The sequence below is a fragment of the Tachyglossus aculeatus genome, chromosome 25 (genome assembly GCF_015852505.1).
Source record: "Tachyglossus aculeatus isolate mTacAcu1 chromosome 25, mTacAcu1.pri, whole genome shotgun sequence".
NCBI lineage: Eukaryota > Metazoa > Chordata > Mammalia > Monotremata > Tachyglossidae > Tachyglossus > Tachyglossus aculeatus.
In genome coordinates this window covers 1,887,098-1,908,375 of record NC_052090.1, presented here as the reverse complement: position 1 = coordinate 1,908,375, position 21,278 = coordinate 1,887,098, and the positions used below count along the sequence as shown (strand labels likewise).

Sequence of the window (21,278 nt, the reverse complement as noted above, 5' to 3'; positions counted from 1 at the left end):
GAGTATTCCCCAGACACCAGTGGGTAAGAGGGAACAGGTTTGGCTTACCACCAGTAGGGAATGTGCTTGAGTTCCTCTTTACAGTGGTAGGGAAGAAGCATGGCCTAATGGAGAGACAGTCAGATGGACCTGGGTTCTAACCCCTGCTCCACCACTTGTCTGTTGTGTGACCTTGGGCAAGTCACTAAACTTCCCTGTGCCTCAGTTACCTCATTGGTAAAATGGAAATTGTTGTGAGCCCCATGTGGGACAGGGACTGTGTCCAACCTGATTAGCTTATATCTATCCCAGTGCTTAGAACAGTGTTTGACCAATACCATCATTATTATTATTATTTATATCACTGATTTAGTACCCACTTGGTGCAGCGTGGAATAGGTGTATGTGAAGTCCCAATTAATGAATGACAGTTTCCTGCCCATAAGGAGCTTACAGTCAAAGCAGGGAGAGCAACATAAAAATATTTACAACTGTGGAAATTGTTTTTTTTAAGGGTTTTTTTTAAAAAAGTAAATTCTAAAAAGGGTGTAAACCCCATGTGGAACAGGGTCTGTGTCAAACCTGATTAGCTTTTATCTCCCCCAGGGCTTAGAGCAGTGCTTGACACATAGCAAGCGCTTAACAAATACCATTATTACTAAGTTCATAAGTGCTGGAGTTGGCTGAAGGGATGATGCAGGTCAAGGTTCCGGGAAATTAATTGGGGCAAGCTTGTTGGAAGAGATGGGATTTGAGGAGGGATTTCAATATGGGGGAAGCTGATGTGCGGAGGGAGAAAGTTCCAGGCTGGGAGAGCAGTGTGAGCAAAAGGATGGAGTTGGGGAAAGTCGAAAGAGGTGCATCTGGAAGGTTAGCTTGGGTGCAACTTGGACTTCCTTAGACTGTGAGCCCCTTGTGGCACAGGGACTGTCCAATCTGATTATCTCATATTTAACCCAGGCCTTGGTTTAGGACTTGCTACATAATAAGTGCTTAACATATACCATTATTAGTAATAGTAGTAGCAGTAGTAGTAATAGTAGTATCAAAGGTATTGAGTTGAGGAATAGGGGGAGAAGAGAGCAGATAGATAAGGGGGACCAGAAGGTGGAGAGCCTTGAAGCTGGTTGTGAGGTATTTTTGTTTCATGTGAAGCATCATAGGGAGCCAGCAGAGGGTTCTGAGGAAAGGAGAGATGGAACTGAGGACCACTTGAGGAAGATGATCTGTGCAGCAGTATGTAGTATTGATTGGAGGTGGGGAAAGGCTGAAGACTGGGAGACCAGTGAGGAGGCTAGTGCAGCAGTTTATCCCTGGCAAGACCAGGGCTGGTACCAGGGTGGTAACAGTTTGGGTAGAGAGGAAGGGGACCATCAGGGAAATGTTGTGCAGGATAAACCCGCAGGATTTCAGTCAATCAGTGGCATTTATTTAGTGCCCACTGTGCTAAGTGCTTGGGAGAGGACAGTTCGATAGAGTTGGTAGACATGACCCCTGCCCATGGTCTAGAGGGGGAGATGGGCATTAAAATAAATTACAGCTATGGGAAAAAGGCAATGTATAAGAATACATATATTAGTGAGGGGCTGAGGGAGGGTTGATTATCGATTGCTTAAGGGGTACTGATCCAAGCGCATAGGTGACGCAGAAGGGAGGACAGTTAGTGGAAATGAAGACTTAGGGATTTGGAAGTGGACTTGTTGGGAGAATAGAATGATCGTGCAGGTCGATCCATCAGTGGTATTTATTGAGCACTTATTGTGGACAGTACTGTAATAAATGCTTGAGAGAGTAAAATAGAGTTGATAGGAGCAAACCCTGTCATCAGGGGGCTTACAGTTTAGAGGGGGAGGCAGACATTAAAATAGATTGTACATAGGGGAAGAAGCAGCGGAGTATAAGGATATATAGGTAAGTGCTGAGGGCGTGGGGTGAGTATCAAAGTGCTTAAGGAGTACTGACCTGAGTGCATAGGCAATGCAGAAGCCAAGGATGACACCAACTAAGATTGCCGGCTTCTGGGATGGAGAGTATCCCAAACTGACTGAAATGGGAAAAGTTAGGGGAAACATGTTAAGTTTGTGGCCACTCAAAGCTGAGGCAGGAAATCCAAGTGGAAATGTCCTGGAGACATCAGGAGATGTGGAATTGCAGGTCAAATGGGAAGGCAGAGCTAAAGAGGTAGCTTTGGGAGTCATGGACATGGAGGAGGTAGCTGAAGCCATGTGAGCAAAATAAATTAATCAATTAACCCTTCTGAAATAGGAGTAAAGCCAGCAGATTTTAGAACAGAGCTTTGGGGAATGAGACAGGAGGAATCAGTGAATAAAACTGAGAGCTGTCAGGGGAGGGGTCAGGGAAACAGTGCTTGATGGTTTGCACTGATCCTTCCATGTATTAGTCTAGTCCCTGTGTGCTCAGTGGCTTAGGGGGTGAGGAAGCTGGTAGGAAGAGCCAGTGTAATTTGGGGAATCGGTCCTAAACAGGCCTTTCAGTATGGTTCAGTTAACTGACAGAGAATGGGAGGACATTGTTATATCTTTTCTTATGTATCTGCCTGACATTAGGAAACCCTTTTAAGGTTTACGTTTCCCCAGTTGTAAACGTATCTAGCCAAGGGTGCCTGGTGAACACCCCTGAAATTGTGGTTAAGGCAGGTAACATGGGATAATCATATAACTTGTTTTTAATCATACTCCATTCTCTCACAATGAAAACTTCTGGATTCTTTTAAACATGCTTTGGATGTGGCTAACTCAGGAGCTACCCTCCTCTAAGAAAAAATAATTGGACAACATTCATGTTCTCTAAGACTTTTAAAAAAGTCTACAGGCCACAGTCCAGATGTAAGCATGCTCTTTCCAATCTCAGATAAATTGCAGTCATTGCGTAGAGTTAGAAGAAGAATCTTAGAATATCCAAGGAACCATGTGGTAATGACTCCCTTATCAGTCCTATTTAGAATTATCCCAATTTTTATTTCCAACTTGCCCTCTAGTAGCCCATCAGAACTGTTCATCCATGAATCAATCAGAGGTATTTACTGAGTGCCTACTCTGTGCAGAGCACTGTACTAAGCCCCCAAGAGAATAAACAACAACAACGTTAGTAGACACATTCCCTGGTGACAAGGTGCTCACAGTCTAGAGGGGGAGACAGACATGAAAATAAATTATGGATATGTTCATTAGTGCTGTGGGGGTGAGGGTGGAGAGAATATCAAGTGTTTAAGGGGTAAAGATCCACTGCCTCTTCTCAAGTGTCACCCCATCCACCTGTGCTTTGGACCCCATTCCCTCTCATCTTATGAAAACTGTCACCCCCTTCCCTCCTCCCCTCCTTAACTTCCATCTTCAACCGCTCACTCTCCACTGGTTTTTTCCCCTCTGCCTTCAAACATGCCCACGTTTCCCCCATCCTAAAAAAACCCTCTCTTGCCCCGCTGCCCCTTCTAGTTATCGCCCTATCTCCCTCCTTCCCTTCCTGTCCAAACTCCTAGAACAAGTTGTCTACACTCGCTGCCTCAAATTCCTCAACTCCCAGCCTCTCCTAGACCCCCTCCAATCTGGCTTCCGTCCCCTCCGCTCCACTGGAACTGCCCTCTCAAAGATCACCAATGATGTCCTTGCCAAATCCAATGGCTCCTACCCTATCCTAATCCTCCTTGACCTCTCAGCTGCTTTCGACACTGTGAACCACCCTCTTCTCCTCAACACGCTATCCAACCTTGGCTTCACTGACTCCGTCCTCTCCTGGTTCTGCTCTTATCTCTCTGGCTGTTCATTCTCAGTCTCCTTCGTGGGCTCTTCCTCCTGCCGCCCCCCGACCCCCATCCCTTACTTTAGGGATTCCTCAAGGGTCAGTTCTTTGTCCCCTTCTGTTCTCTATCTATACTCACTCCCATGGTGAACTCATTCGCTCCCATGGCTTCAACTACCATCTCTACACTGATGACACCCAAATCTACATCTCCACCCCTGTTCTCTCTCCCTCCCTCCCAGCTTGTATCTCCTACCTTCAGGACCTCTCCATCTGGATGCCTGCCCTCCATCTAAAACTCAATATGTCCAAGACTGAGCTCCTTATCTTCCCTCCCAAACCCTGTCCTCTCCCTGACTTTCCTGTCACTGTAAACAGCACTACTATCCTTCCTATCTCGCAAGCCCACAACTTTGGTGTCATCCTTTTAGACTGTGAGCCCACTGTTGGGTAGGGACTGTCTCTATATGTTGCCAACTTGTACTTCCCAAGCGCTTAGTACAGTGCTCTGCACAAAGTAAGCGCTCAATAAATATGATTGATTGATTGATTGATCCTTGACTCCGCTCTCTCATTCACCCCACACTTCCAATCCGTCACCAAAACCTGCCAGTCTCATCTCCACAACATCGCCAAGATCCACCCTTTCCTCTCTATCCAAACCGCTACCTTGCTGGTTCAATCTCTCATCCTAACCCGACTGGATTACTGCGTCTGCCTCCATTCTGATCTCCCATCCTCCTGTCTCTCCCTGCTTCAGTCTATACTTTACTCTGCTGCCCGGATTATCTTTGTACAGAAACGCTCTGGGCAAATCTCCCCTCTTACAAAATCTCCAGTAGTTGCCTGTCAGCCTTCGAATCAAGCAAAATTCCTCACTCTCAGCTTCAAGGCTGTCCATCACCTCGCCCCCTGCTAACTCACCTCGCCCCCTGCTAACTCACCTCCCTTCGCTCCTTCTACAGCCCAGTCTGTACACTCCACTCCTCTGCCGCTAACCTTCCCACCGTTCCTTGTTCTTGCCTGTCTTGTTGTGGACCCCTAGCCCACGTCCTTCCTCTGGCCTGGAATGCCCTCCCTCCACACATCCGCCAAACTAGCTCTCTTCCTCTCTTCAAAGCCCTACTGAGAGCTCACCTCCTCAAGGAGGCCTTCCCTGACTGAGCCCCCCAACTTTTTCCTCTCCTCCTCCCTTCCCATTGCCCCCCCACCCTACCCCCTTCACCTTCTCACAGCACTTGTATATATTTGTACATATTTATTACTCTATTTTGTTTGTACATATTTACTATATTTTATTAATGATGTGTATATAGCTATAATTCTATTCTGATGGTATTGACACCTCTCTACTTGTTTTGGGTTTTTTGTCTGTCTCCCCCCTTCTAGACTGAGCCCGTTGTTGGGTAGGGACCGTCTCTATATGTTGCCGATATGTACTTCCCAAGCACTTAGTACAGTGCTCTGCACACAGTAAGCGCTCAATAAATATGATTGAATGAGAGGGAGTAAGGGAAATGAGGGCTTAGTCGGGCAAGTCACATCTCTGGAGAGAGATGTGATTTTTATATAGAAACTCCTCTTGAATTTGCTGATTTTCTTCCCAGCTGTCTTTCATCCATTGGTATTTGGGTGCTTACTATGTGCAAAACACTGTAATAAGGTCTCGAAAGGAATACAATAAAGCGCATATTAGACACAGTCTCTGGGTGGTGCATTCCACATACTTACCACCTATAAGCTTAAGTGGTTGTGTCTTTGTCCTAGTGGTGTAGGATTTGGTGAAGGACATAATCATATAGAGCACAGGCTTGGGAGGCAGAAGGTCGAGTTCTAACCCCAGCTCTGCCACTTGTCTCTTCTGTGACCTTGGACAAGTCACTTCACTTTTCTGGGCCTCAGTTCCCTCAACTGTAAATTGGGGATTGAGACTCTGAGCCCTATGTGGGACAGGGACTGCATCCAACCTGATTTGCTTTTATCCACCCCAATGCTTAGTAGAATGCCTGGCACATAGTAAGTGCCATGATTGTTATTATTATTATATTTGAGTGCTCACCGTGTGCAGGGCACCGTACTAAGCGCTTAGAAGAGTACAGCACAACGATATAGCAGACATTCCCTGCCTACATAAGTGACAGCTCATGTACATATCCCCTTTACCTTGGTCCTCCCTGTAAACTATTTTAGTGCTTGTCTTCTCTTCTAGTCTTCAAGCTCCTCGAGGTAGGGATAATAATAATAATAACAATAATAATAATGGCATTTATTAAGTGTTTACTATGTGCAAAGCACTGTTCTAAGTGCCGGGGAGGTTACCAGGTGATCAGGTTGTCCCACGAGGGGCTGACAGTCTTAATCCCCATTTTACAGGTGAGGTAACTGAGGCACAGAGAAGCTAAGTGACTTGCCCAAAGTCACACAGCTGACAAGTGGAGGAGCAGGGGTTTGAACCCATGACCTCTGACTCCAAAGCTGGTGCTCTTTCCACTGAGCCACGCTGCTTCTCTAAGGGTCATGTTTATTGACTGGTGTACTCTCCTAAGTGCTTAATACATTGCTTAGCACATAGGCACTCAGTGAATACTATTGATTGATCAGGAGAAAACAATGCCAGGGGCTGCAAACACTGAACACAAGAGCAGAGCAAGAGGTAACCTTTTTATGTGGCCTGGACTGTAGATCCCACATTGGCCTTTCTCATCCACATACTTGCTCATAACCGAACCTCACGTTAATGGTGTCTTTGGAGAATAAGAAGGGCAACTCTCTATTGCCTGCTATCCGTATATATGAAATGATTGATCCACCTTCATTCGCTCTTTCCATGCCCTTCGTGACTTCAGTTCTATCCCTCTGAACTGGAGACTTTCCAGCTGAAGAACTGTAACTCTCTCTGTTGAATTCTTGAACCCAACCCAATTTCCTCATTTTTTAAAAAATATATATATCGCAGCCCCTCCTAAGTGATTTTTGCATTTGTGGAAATCGTTATTTTTTCCTCTAGCGTATTGAATGAAAATAGAGCCACCCACCTTGCTTCAATGCTTGCGCAGCCCAGGTTGGAGAAGGGAACCACCTGCATCAAGAAATCTTGGTCCAGACAATACCCTAGCAGTCTGGGATATTATCTACCAGGGCCTTGGACCTTATCTCTGAAGTCCCTCGACCTAGCTAGGTTTTCTAGAAACAGTGCTTTCCTTCCTTGCTCATTTTGAATGCTGCTTTTCAAGACTTAGAAGGAACTCCTGGGTCAGAAGGAATCAAAGGAGTGAGGGTACTCAGAAAGAATTTGAAGGGAGATAGGCAAATAAAGTAGTTAAAGGGTTAAAATAAAGTAAATATCTCACTGAATTGCTCACTTCCTCTTTCACCTAAATATAAATCATTCATACATGTCTCAGGGTTTTGGGATCAAAAAAGCTTCTACAATTGGAGTCTTCTGAACTGCGGCCAAGCGGAGATTTCTCTTCCAACACCCCTCCTTTTCTGCCCTGACAGACCAGGAATATTTTGTCTTCTGTATTATATTATTTTGACTTAAGTAGGTGGACATTTTTCCAGATGTTGAAGCACATGGGGAGGGTAGCACACAAACATTATCAAGGGAGAAAGGGAGGTTTGCAAGGCAGAAGCACTGCACTCCCACCCATTGCAGTTCCTACCGGACCCTTAGCTAGCCCCAAGTACAAGTTGCCAACTCGTACTTCCCAAGCGCTTAGTACAGTGCTCTGCACACAGTAAGTGCTCAATAAATACGATTGATTGATAATCAGCAAAACCCCTAGTTCTTGGGGTGGTGGTATGTGGGGATGCCAACTGCATCCATAGCAATTCAGAGCTGCCATGGACAAGAGTGCTGCCAAGTCCGTGAACTGGGTGGCAGGCTGAATTTGTCTTGTGGGCATATTCGCCTCCTCCCGGCCCCTTCCATGCTCATATATAATAATAATAATTATATAATAATAATATAATTATTATTATAAACACTCAATCTGGTATTGAGTGTTTGCTACCTGCAAGGCACTTTACTAAGCATTTGGGAGGAGATGGAATAAGTAAACATGATCCTTGCCCTCAAGGTGCCTATTTGCTAGGAGGGCTTAGAGTCAATTATACCTGGTGGTGAGAAGAAATGAAAAAGAAAAATGGGAAAAGTGCACCTTCAGTTTAGTAATACAACTGTTTATCAATCAATGGTATTTGATAACTTACTGTACTGAGCTCTTGGGAGAATACAGCACAAAAGAGTTGGTGTTCCCTGCCCACAATGAGCTTACAGCCTAGAGAGGGAGATAAAAATTAATATGAATAAATAATTTACAGCTATGTACATGTGTGCTAAGGGGCTGAGGGTAGGGTGAATACCAAATGTCCAGAGGTCCCAGATCCAAGTGTGTATAGATGATGCAGAAGGGAGAGGGAGTAAGGGAAATGAGGGCTTAATTAGACGGATGTGACTTTAAGCAGCGTGGCTCAGTGGAAAGAGCATGGGCTTTGGAGTCAGAGGTTGTGGGTTCAAATCCTGGCCCCGCCACTTAGCTGTGTGACTTTGGGCAAGTCACTTCACTTCTCTGGGCCTCTGTTCCCTCATCTGTAAAATGGGGATGAAGACTGTGAGCCCCTCGTGGGACAACCTGATTACTTTGTATCTACCCCAGCGCTTAGAACAGTGCTTTGCACATAGCACTTAACAAGTACGAACATTATTATTATTATTATTTAATATGGCTTTGAAGGTGGGGAGAGTGACGGTCTGGTGTAAATGTAGGGGGAGGCCATGGGGAAGATGTGGGAAAGGTGTCATTGGCAAGGTCGACGAAATTGAGGTACAGTGAGCAAGCTGGCGCTAGAGGAGCAAAGTGTGCATGCTGAGACAGGAGGCAGGGAGGTCAACAAGGAGGTAGATGGAGTAAGGTGATAACTTGAAATATGAGACTAGATCACAGTTTATGCAAATACATATATAAATTGTAAAGAAACCTTAGGCGAAAATAACACTTGTGGATTTTATTCCGGACGTAACCCTCAAAAAAAATCCCAGCAGAATTTACTGCCGTACCTGGTTCTTTTCTTTCTTTTCCACTGACAATTTGAGACAGTAAAAACAATATTTCACTTTATTTGAAATTGAAATGAATAGCCTTGTATCTAAGTACTTGTTTGCCAAAGTGTCAGTATAGATGCTTGGAAAGCATGAATATTTATAATAGTGAAATAGAAAACTACTGGGATAAGAAATTTAAAATCCTGAGAAATAATTTTCCACAAATTGAAGCGTTCTTGAGACGTTCTTAGCTATTTATGGTTTTTCAGTTCCTAGCAGACAAAGGGGAAAAAAGAGTTTGGGACACTGGAGTTCCCTAGATTTTCCAGGAAATAATTCCAGGCAAGTGTTAAAGAATGTTAACCACATTACCTATATTTTTCTGGAAGGAAGGACAAATTAGTTAAAAAAAAATTGTGTATCCTGATTACTGTAAAATTGCATCAAAGTCAACGAAACACTTCTGATTAATTTCCAAGACCTCAGAAGTAGAACTGATGGTTTTAGGTTTAGGTCATTAAATACATATTTTGCTTAGGTAAACGATTCACATTCCAAATCATTAGATTCAAATCATACTTTGCTCAGAATCTTAATGATGGAAGTATGAATTGTTGAGAATAAATTCTCAACAGAGTAATTCTCACTATAGCACCTTTTTTCAGATTTCGGAGGATGACAGGTGACATGGCTTCAGGCAACAGGCAATTCAATATTCAGGAAAAATAATTAGATATTCAAAAGCCTTCCTCAGTAAAAATAAAGGAATAAAGGCTAACTTGTTACTTTATTTTTAGAGGCCTCGGTTTCATCTGTTAGAAAACAAAATCATCATATATTTGGTGCCTACTGAGAACATTACATTTTAGGAAAGAAAAGTTAAATGGACTTTTCCATTAGTTAAATGGCCCCAGACTGAGCCCCCTCATTCCTCTCCCCCTCTTTCCCCTCCCCATCCCCCCTGCCTTACCTCCTTCCCATCCCCACAGCACATGTACATATGTATATATGTTTGTATGTATTTATTACTCTATTTTATTTGTACATATTTATTCTATTTTATTTTGTTAATATGTTTTGTTTTGTTCTCTGTCTCCCCCTTCTAGACTGTGAGCCCACTGTTGGGTAGGGACCGTCTCTAGATGTTGTCAACTTGTACTTCCCAAGCACTTAGTACAGTGCTCTGTACACAGTAAGCGCTCAATAAATATGATTGAATGAATGAAATGGTCAATTTTATATGAGATATAGTTAACCAACATTGTTTTTCACTTAATTTTTAGTGACTTGGATGCTTTATGAATTTGGCATTCTCATCTCTAATCACTATCAATTAATCATATTTACTGAATGCTTACTGTGCACAGAGCACTGTACTAAGCGCTTGGGAGAGTACGCTATAACAGAGTTGGTGGACATGTTCTTTGCCCACAAGGAGCTGACAGTCTGGAAGAAAAAGCATTACTTTACAAGAAAAAGTGTCACATGATTATGGGAAACAAAGTTAAACCACTGAAATCAATAGAATGTAGTGATAATGATGATAATTTTAGTATCAAACTCTTAACTATGTACCAAGCACTGTGGTAGATACAGTACAATCATGTCAGACACAGCCCTATAACACATGGGGGCTGTCAGTCTGAGGAAGACCAAGTATTGAATCCCCATTTTACAAATGAGGAAATTGAGGCACAGAGAAGTTGTGACTTGCTTAAGGTCACACAGCAGGCAAGTAGAGGAGCCAGAATTAGAACCCTGTGCTGGGAAGCAGCATTGCCTAGTGGATAGGATTTAGGTTCTAATCCCAGCTCCACCACTTGTCTGCTGTGTGACCTTGGGTGAGTCATTTCACTTCTCTGGGCCTTAGTTCCCTCATCTTTAAAAGGAGTTTGAAGACTGTGGACTGGGGATTGTGTCCCCATGTGGAACAAGGACTGTGTCCAACCTGATTAGCTTGAATCTACCACAGCACTTAGAACAGTGCTTGATGCATAGTAAGTGCTTAACAAATACTATTATTATTATTATTAACCCAGGTCGACTCCAAGGCCTGTGTTTTTCATTCATTCAATCATATTTATTGAGTGCATTCTCTGTGCAGAGCACTGTACTGTTTGGGAAAATACAATATAACAGTGACAGTCCCGTCCCACAACAAGCTCACAGTCTAGAGTGAGGGAGTCAGACAATCAATACAATTAAATAAAATTACAGATATGTACATAAGTGCTTTGAGGCTGGGTAGGGGGAAGAGCAAAGGAAGCAAGTCAGGGCAATGCAGAAGGGAGTGGGAGATGAGGAAAAGTGGGGCTTAATCTCTTCTTGGAGGAGATGTGCCTTCAATAAAGCTTTGAAGTGGGGAAGAGTGGTTGGCTTTCAGATTAAAGGAGAGGGCATTCCAGGCCAGAGGCAGGATATGGGTTAGGGGTTGGCAGAGAGACAGGTGAAATTGAGGCACAGTAAGTAGGCTAGCACTAGAGGAGTGAAGTGTACGGGCTGGGTTGTAGAAGGAGAGAAGTAAGGTGAGGTAGGAGGGGTCAAGGTGATGGAGTGCTTTAAAGCCAATGATGAAGAGTATTTGATACAGAGGTGGATGGGCAGCCCATTGGAGTTTTTTGAGGAGTGGGGTGATGTGTCCAGAATGTTTTTGTAGAAAAATGATCCAGGCATCAGAGTGAAGCATGGACTGGAGGAAAGACAGGAGGCTGGGAGGTCAACAAGGGGCCTGATGCAGTAATCCAGGTGGTATAGGATGAGTGATTGTATTAACGTGGTAGCAGTTTGGATGGAAAGGAAAGGGTGGATTTTAGCGAGGTTGTGAAGGTGGGAATGACAGGAGAGAGAGAGAGAGAGAGAGAGATATCAAGGGTAATGTCAAGGTTACAGGCTTGTGAAACAGGAAGGGTGGTGGTGCTGTCTACAGTGATGGGAAAGTCAGAGGGAGGACAGGGTTTTGGTGGGAAGATAAGGAGCTCTGTTTTGGATATGTTAAGTGTTCTTTCCACTAGACTGTTGTGAATCTAGTGCCCCTCTGAAACTTTGTCTGTAGCAAACTTTGATAAAGGAGGATTTTGTTTCATCTGCCAATATGATGGTCACATTTTCTTTTGGTTTATCTTCAAAAAATCTAAACTCGGAGCAGCTCTTCCTCTTGTACATAACTATATGTAATACTGTAACAAAAATTACAGCTCTCCTTTTCATCTGTGTTCATGAGATTTAAGGTCTATAAAAAGCAGTTCTTTTAATAAAAATGTTTTCGAATGCCACAATAAATTTAACATATTGACCTTTAAACCATGAATTGAATGTGGTGTCATCTTATTCTAAACTGTGTTTCCCAGTGACAACATATAACCTTCAGTAATACAGATTCTTACAATCTCAGTGTTTAGGCATGAAGTAGGAAATTCCACATTTTAACAGAGCTATTTTTTTTGCACTTGCATTTGCATCCTCTATCCACCCCTCCCTCAGCCCCACAGCACTTACATACATACTCGCAATTCAGTTATTTAATGTCTGTCACCCCCTCTAGACTGTAAACTCGTGGATGGGGAACGTGTCTACTAACTTTGTTATATTCTACTCTCTCAAATGCTACAGTGCTCTGCACACAGTAAACACTCATTTACTTTTGACTGACTGACTGCTGTGCACACAGTAAGCAGTAAATATGATTGACTTTAGTTCTTCAAAATATGCATTAAGGAAAAGTTGTGGGTTTTATGCTCTTGTAGGGGTTGGGAGGGATGCAAACTCAGAGACCTCTTCAAAAGTAATCTACATAGAAATATTTGGTGAGTTACATAACTTTCACCTCTTCTCCCAACAAATCTCAGGACCAGCACCTGGAAGTTAAAGTGGGGTGAGTCTTAGAAGCCAGATCAAGTGTTCCAGCATAAAGTTAGAGGAGTTCACTTATGGCATCTATGATATACTTAAGGCACCTCTCACAGAATTAAAGTATCAAAATTAATGAAAGATTATTTAATGTTTAGTAGTTAAAACTTTTATTTTGCCTCCTGCCATTTGACTGTAGTTAACTAACCTAAAGTAAAGATTGGCTCATCTGGTTACTACTTGTGATGGGCTTGAGGATTGCTCCCAGGTGACAGTTGTAAATTGTGTTGAGAAAAGAAGACTGTGAGCCCACTGTTGGGTAGGGACTGTCTCTATATGTTGCCAACTTGTACTTCCCAATCGCTTAGTACAGTGCTCTGCACACAGTAAGCACTCAGTAAATACGATTGATGATGATGAAGAGGGAACTGGATGCCAGGAGCTGGGGAGGTAATAGTGGGGTGAGCCATGAGGGACTGACAGCAGAGCTCTGAGCAAAGTGGGCGGATGATGGGGGAGCTAGGGAGGGTGAGGGAGAGAAAAGATGGTGATGATGATGAAAGGCACATATCAGGTATTTTTGTAAGACATCATTAGCAACAAGATTCTGGATCAATTTCCCTCAATAATAATAATAATAATAATTTTGGTATTTATTAAGTGATTAGTATGTGCCAGGCATGGTGGTAATAATAATAATTGTGGTATTTAGTTAAGTGCTTACTGCGTGCCAAGCACTGTACTAAGCACTGGGGTGGATATAAGCAAATCAGGTTGGGCACAGTCCCTGTACCACATGGTGCTCCCAGTCTCAATCCCCATTTGGCAGATGGGGTAATTGAGATGCAGTGGAAGTGGAGTGACTTGCTTAAGTGTACACAGCAGACAAGTGGCAGGGCCGGGATTAGAATCCAAGTCCTTCTGACCGCCAGGCCTGTGCTAGACCACGCTGCTTCCCAAGCATGCAGATAAAGTGAAGGAGCTTTGAGTTAAATTTAGAGAAGCGTGATTCTCTTAAACAACTTCAAGAAATATGCATAGAAATTGATTGCTGACAGTCACGGCAATATAAAGACTCTGAGAAAATCATTTTAAAGCAGAGAAAAAAAAACACAGCAGGAAGTAGCCCAAACATCATAATCAAAACAGAATATTTGCATACCGTGTATAAAAAGGACTGAATGTCACATACTGAACTTTTAAGATTGACATCAATGTACAGAGCAGTGTAGGAATACTTTCTGATTATGAAGGATAACGTTTGTTAAAAATAAAAAAAACCCAAATGTTGGTTCCCTTAAAATTGACTAAGCACTTAGTACAGTGCTCTGCACACAGTAAGCTGTCAATAAATACGATGGAATGAATGAATGAATTGGCACTCCTCAAAGTGCATACTGCTGTTTTATCTATTTTCAAACCAAGACTCAGTATCAGAGTTATGGACATTCAGGAGGAAATGACCCCTCAAATTGATAGGTTTAAAGGATAATCATGCAGCACATTTTATTATTATTATTTTTTATAATGGAATTTGTTAAGCACTTACTATATGCCAGGCATTGTACTAATCACTGGGGTGGATACAAAATAATCAGATTGGACACAGTCCATATCCTGCATGAGGCTCACAATCTTAATCCCCTTTTCACAGATGAAGGAATGGAAGCACAGAGAAGTCAAGTGACTTGCCCGAGGTTACACAACATTCATTCAATCATATTTACTGAGTGCTTACTGTGTGCAGAGCACTGTACTAAGCGCTTGGGAGTGTACATGATGACAGACACATTCCCTGCCCATATGAAGCTTACAGTCTAGAGGAGGACAGATATTAATATAAATAAGTTCTGGACATGTACATAAGTGCTGTGGGGCTTGGTGGGAGCGGTGAATAAAGGGGGCAAGTCAGGGTGATGCAGAAGGGTGTGGTAGAAAAGGAAATGAGGGTTTAGTTATTGAAAGCCTCTTGGAGGAATTGTGCCTTCAATAAGGCTTTGGAGGTGAGGAAAGTAATTGTCTGATATGAAGAGGGAGGGCCTTCCAGGCCAGAGGCAGGGCGTGGGCGAGAGGTCAGCAGTTAATGGACAAGATGTAGGTACAGTGAGTAGGTTGACATTTGAAAAGGGAAGTATGCTAGCTGGCTTGTAGTAGGAGAATAGCAAATTGAGGCAGGAGTGGGCAAGGTGATCGATTGCATTAAAGCTGTTAAGGAGTTTGGTGTGGAGATGGATGGGCAACCACTGGAGGTTCTTGGGGAGTGGGGAAACATGAACTGAACGTTTTTGTAGAAAAATGATCCGGGCAGCAGAGTGAAGTATGGAGTGGAGTGGGGAGAGATAGGAGACAGGGAGGTCTGATATAGTAATCAAGGCAGGATAGGATAAATGCTTGGATTAACATGGTAGCAGTTTCGATGGGGATCATCCCCTTCTCCTCAACACGCTATCCAACCTTGGCTTCACAGACTCTGTCCTCTCCTGGTTCCCCTCTTAACTCTCTGGCTGTTCATTCTCAGTCTCCTTCACGGGCTCCCTCCCCCCCACCCCCCCCGCCCAATCCCTTATTGTAGGGGTTCCTCAAGGGTCAGTGCATGGTCCCCTTCTGTTCTCTATCTACACTCACTCCCTTGGTGAACTCATTCGCTCCCATGGCTTCAACTATCATCTCTACGGTGATGACACTCAAATCTGCATCTCCGCCCCTTCTCTCTCTCCCTCCCTCCAGGCTTGTATCTCCTCCTACCTTCAGGACATCTCCATCTGGATTTCTGCCCGCCATCTAAAACTCATTATGTCTAAGACTGAACTCCTTATCTTCCCTCCCAAACCCTCCCTGACTTTCCCGTCACTGTAGACGGCACTACCATCCTTCCGGTCCCACAAGCCCTCAACCTTGGTATCATCCTCAACTCCGCTCTCTCATTCACCCCACACAACCAGTCCGTCACGAAAAACTGCCGCTCTCACCTCCACAACATCGCCAAGATCCGCCCTTTCCTCTCCATCCAAACTGCTACCTTGCTGGTTCAGTCTCTCATCATATCCTGACTGGATTACTGCATCAGCCTCCTCTCCGATCTCCCATCCTCCTGTCTCTCCCCGCTTCAGTCTATACTTCACTCTGCTGCCCGGATTATCTTTGTACAGAAACGCTCTGGGCATGTCACTCCCCTCCTCAAAAATCTCCAGTGGTTGCCTGTCAACCTGCGAGTCAAGCAAAAACTCCTCTCTCTCGGCTGCAAGGCTCTCCGTCACCTCGCCCCCTCCTACCTAACCTCCTTTCTCTCCTTCTACAGCCCAGCCCGCACCCTTTTCTCCTCTGCCGCTAACCTCCTCACCGTGCCTCGTTCTCACCTGTCCCGCCGTTGACCCCCAGCCCACGTCCTTCCCCTGGCCTGGAATGCCGTCCCTCCACACATCTGCCAAACTAGCTCTTTTCCCCACCTCAGAGCCCTACTGAGAGCTCACCTCCTCCAGGAGGCCTTCCCAGACGGAGCCCCCATTTTCCTCTCCTCCTCCCCATCCCCCCGCCCTACCTCCTTCCCTTCCCAACAGCACTTGTATATATTTGTACAGATTTATTATTCTGTTTTACTTGCACATATTTACTATTCTATTTATTTTGTTAATGATATGCATATAGTTATAATTCTATTCTCACAATTTTGACACCTGTCTACAAGTTTTGTTTTGTTGTCTGTCTCCCCCTTCTAGACTGTGAGCCCGTTGTTGGGTAGGGACCATCTGTATATGTTGCCGACTTGTACTTCCCAAGCGCTTAGTACAGTGCTCTGCACACAGTGTGTTCAATAAATATGATTGAATGAATGAATGAATATGATTGAATGAATGAATGAAAGGTTGGATTTTAGCGACATTGTGAAGGTGGAACTGACAGGAATTAGTGATTGAATATGTGGGTTAATTGAGAGAGAGGAGTCAAGGATTCATTCCATTCAGTCAGTTGTACTTATTGAGCGCTTACTGTGTGCAGAGCACTGTACTAAGCACTTGGGAAGTACAAGTTGGCGACATATAGACATATATAGACATATAGAGACGGTCCCTATCCAACAACGGGCTCACAGTCTAGAAGGGGGAGACAGACAACAAAACAAAACATATTAACAAAATAAAATAAATGGAATAGTAAATATGTACAAGTAAAATAAATAGAGCGACAAATCTGTACAAACATATACAGGTGCTGTGGGGTGGGGAAGGAGGTAGGGCGGGGGGATGGGGAGAGGAAGGAGGGGGAAGGAGGAGGATAACTCCAAGGTTATGGACATGTGAGACAGGATAGATGGTGAGGCTGCCTACACTAATGGGAAAGTAAGGTGGAGGACAGGGTTTGGGTGGGGAGATATGTAGTTTTGTTTTGACCAAGGAGAGAATTGGAGGAGAGGAACTGAAGGCAACAAACAGGTGCGAACAACTCACTGAAGGAGTTTGGAGAGGAATGCGGACAACTCACTGAAGGAGTTTGGAGAGGAATGGTAGGAAGGAGCTGTGGGGTCAAGGAGGGTTTTTTATAGGATAGAGGAGACACGCAGGATCCTCCCTTTCCTCCCCATCTAAACCACTACCTCATTAGTACAGGCACTCATCCTATCAAGACTGGATTACTGCAACAGCCTCTTTTCTGACCTCCCAACATCCTGCTCTCCCCACTTCAGTCCATACTGCATCTGCTTCCTGGATTATCTTTCTGCAAAAACGTCCTTGCCATTTCACCCCTCTCCTCAAAAATCTCCAGTAGTTGCCTGTCAACCTTAGTATCAATCAAAAGCTCCTCACTAGTGACTTCAAAACTCTCCATTACCTTGCCACTTCTTACCTCACCTCCCTTCTCTCCTTCTACATCCCATCCTGCACACTCCACTCCCCTGGTGCTAACCTTCTCACTGTGCCTCGTTCTCATCTGTTCCGCTGTCAACCCCTGGCCCATGTCCTACCTCCTCAAATCCGCCAATCACTCTTCCCCTCTTCAAAGCCCTACTGAAGGCTCACCTCCTCCAAGAGGCCTTCTCTGACTAAGCTCCCCTTTTCCTCAGCTCCCCCTCCCCTCTGCGTTGACTCACTCCCTTTGCCCTGCCCCCCTCCCCTCCCCACAGCACTCATGTACTCATGTATGTATCTATAATTCTGTTTATACTGATGCCTGTTTACTAGTTTTGATGTCTGTCTCCCCCCTTCTAGGCTGTAAACCCGGTGTGAGCGGGGATTGTTTCTCCTTATTGCTGAATTGTACTTTGCAAGCGCTTAGTACAGTGCTCTGCACACAGTAAGCGCTCAATAAATAGGATTGAATGAGTGGATGAGAACGTTTGAAAGCACTGAGGATAAAGCCAGTGGAGAATGAAGAGTTGAAGACAGCCATCAGGGAGGGAGTAAGGGAGGGGGCAAGCGCTTTGATAAGGTGCTCAGGGGATGGAGTGTGAGAGAAGGCAGGAGATCTCCTCTTGAGATACTGCTGGGAAAGATGGGAGAATTGAATAAAGGGCAGGAGAAGGAAGGGACTGGAGAGGAGCAGGGGAGATTTTAAGGAGATTGAAACACTTGAAGGTTTCAATTTTCTCAATAAAGTATGCGGCCAGGTCATTAAGGGCAAGAGACGAGGGAGTTAAAGATTGAAACAACTGTCTAGGGCAGTGGGCCTGAAAGTCAGTAAGGATGGAGGGATAATACTGAAATGATATTTCAATAATAATAAAAATTGAATAATAATACCTTGGTTAAATACTCAATTGGTTTCATGAATATAGGAGTGTTAAACGATAAAGCACTAAATGAAATATGACTGCCCCCAGAAAGTAATGTAAAGTGCATTGATGAGTTCACTAGATCAAAAATTGAAAAAAACCATTTTGAATGTATTAAACAGTGGAAAATTGGTAAAACCCATAATACATAATATCGATCTATCAATCAGTATTATTGAGTACTTTCTATGTGCAGAACTGCTAATTCTCTTGTATTTTATGCTCCCAAATGCTTAGAACAGTGCTCTGCACATAGTGAGTGCTCAATAAATACAAATTGACTGACTGCAGAGCACTGTACTAAAAGCTTGGGCGAGTACAGTACAATAGAATTAGCAGACAGGTTCCCTGCCCTTAGTGATCTTACAGTCTAGAGGGGAAGACATATCGATATGAATAAAGAAGTAGTTTTTAATATATAAATTAATATTATAATATCTAAGTGATGTGGGGTTGGGGGTGGGGTGAATATCAACTGTCCAAAGGTCACAGATTGAAGTACATAGACAACGCAGAAGGGAGAACAAGACAGGGGAAATTAGGGCTTAATTGGGGAAAATGTGACCTTAATAATGCTTTGAAGGTGAAGAGAGTTGTGGTCTGGCAAATGTGAAAGGAGAGGGAGTTCCAGGCAAGGGGATGATGTGGAAAAGGGGTTGGCAACAAGATAGATGAGATTGGGATAAAGTGAAGTAAGCAACTAGAGGAGTTGTGTGTGTGGGCTGGGCTGTAGTAGTAGATTGGTGAGGTGAAGTAAGATGGGATGAGCTGATTGAGTGCTTTAAAGCTGATGATAAAGAGTTCCTGTTTGATGCAGAGGTGGATGGGCAGCCATTGGAGGTTCTTGAGGACATGGACTGAACGTTTTTGTTGATTAATGATCCATTCAGCAGAGTGAAGTATGGCTTGGGCTGGGAAGAGACAGGAGGCCAGAAAGTCAGTGAGGAGGCAAATGCAGTTTGCAAGAGGGGATAGGGTAAGTGTTTGGATCAGCATGGTAGGGATTTAAATGGAGAGAAAGGGTGGATTTTTAGCTGTGTCCTGAAGGTAGAACTGACAGAATTTGGTGACAGACTGAATATGTGATTATATGATCAAATAGAAATGTAAATATAAACTAATGATGAGAGATAATGAGGTAAATTTGTGTATAAATGATCAGCGCTTAGAACAGTGCTCAGCACATAGTAAGTGCTTAATAAATGCCATCATTATTATTAAATGAATGTCATCTTTCACATTTGTATTTAGCATAAAGGCACTCTCTGCCAATCCGCTGCAAATGTTTGTGCTAGCAGATCTGCCATTATCTGTTCTAAATTAAAGTGGGCAATTATCACTATTCAAGTTAGAGTGCTTCAAAGGGATGGGAAAGAGAAAACCTTAAAACAGAGTGAGCTCTGTTTATCTCCAAGCTTGTAAATCTTTGAGCTGCATTCAAGTTCAATAGCTTTATTGCTACTTTGGTATTTTCAGTTATTTACTTGTATGGGGATACTCTTCATACTGCTTTTGCTTCTGACTGGATGTTTCTAAGAAATAATTGTACCTGTTATCCTTGGAAGTGTGGAATAATACCTGATTTAACCCAAGTTAATTTATGGAGTAAAGATCAGCTATTACAAAAGTGAAGTGTGATTGGTGATTTTGGATAAAGACTTGGAATTTTTGGAAAAAGCTTGATGGGTGTCCTTAATGAAATTTTATTATTGGTCTAGAAAACATGTTATTTTTGTCATTCATAATTTGCTTTTTCTGTGTTCCAGAGTGTTTAGGTAATGACCAGATCAGTAAGTGGATGAAAGAAGGACAAGACACTGTGATTTTTCAAGCACATGATGATTTGGGACTAATTTCTTGGGAATAATAATTAAGGAATGTTTATTATGCAATTTTGAGGGCATAAAATACATTTAACGAGACTGGAAGTAATAATGGGATCTTGTCATACCCTATTTGAGGTTCATTAGACTTAAGGAATGACACAACCAAATATACTCACCATACATTTCACTATTACTGTAGGTAACTAAATGACCATGGAATCTGGTGCAGAGAATCAGCAGAGTGGAGATACAGCTGTTTCGGAGGCAGAAACTCAACAGATGACGGTACAGACACAACCACAGATTGCAACATTAGCCCAGGTACAAAATGATTTTGGCTAATCACTTTCCTATTCAGGGTTTTCACCTGAAAGGGATGCAAGTTATGATTGGATAATTTATTTTATATGACTACACAGAAACAGAATTAGTGGGTGTATTCATCCTGTTAATTTTTATATATAGCATTTTAAACTTGAAATTTTCACCATCATGATTGTGTCCTTTCCTGCTTTGAAGAACTGCAAATAAAATGCAATTCATTGTGTAAATTTTGGAGTTATTTTAAAATCTGGGGCAGGACTACATGTGAAATGCTTATATTGTATCTACCCCAGTGTTTAGTACTGTGCTTGGCCCATAGTAAATGCTTAAGTATCATTATTATTATATTTCAGAAATTTCTAAACAAAAAGAAAATTTGGTTATTATTTTAGTTTTATTTGAAAGAGGATTCTCCAGACCCACATCCCTTTCCTGAAAGGCAATTAGGGTGGCCAGTGCAGCATCACTAAAAAACAGGCTTGAAGATACATGTCACATCACATATGCTTTGCTGGTATGTAGAGTGATGTGGTGACCTCACATGGCTGCCATTTTGCTGAAATTATAATAGTAGTAGTAGTAGTAGTAGTAAGAGTACTTATTGACTGCTTACAGTGTGCAGAGCATCCATGCTGGGTGGGAATTAGGCACCATCCCTGTCCCTTGAAGGCTCATGGAAGTCTATTCAGTTTGGTCCAAATCTGCCTCAACCTAATAGAGTTGTCCTAAA

At 43.2% G+C, this 21,278-nt stretch overlaps 1 protein-coding gene across 2 annotated transcripts in view; it reads left to right on the top strand.

Annotated features, from left to right (window-relative positions):
- Positions 1-21,278, top strand: part of CREB1 (cAMP responsive element binding protein 1) — a 75,310-nt gene that overhangs the window by 7,871 nt on the left and 46,161 nt on the right. For both annotated transcript variants that reach the window (XM_038766465.1, XM_038766464.1), the window contains exon 2: positions 20,424-20,545. In XM_038766465.1, coding sequence (XP_038622393.1) covers positions 20,432-20,545 — 114 coding nt within the window. In that variant the 5' untranslated portion in view covers positions 20,424-20,431. The remainder of the gene's footprint in view (positions 1-20,423; positions 20,546-21,278) is intronic.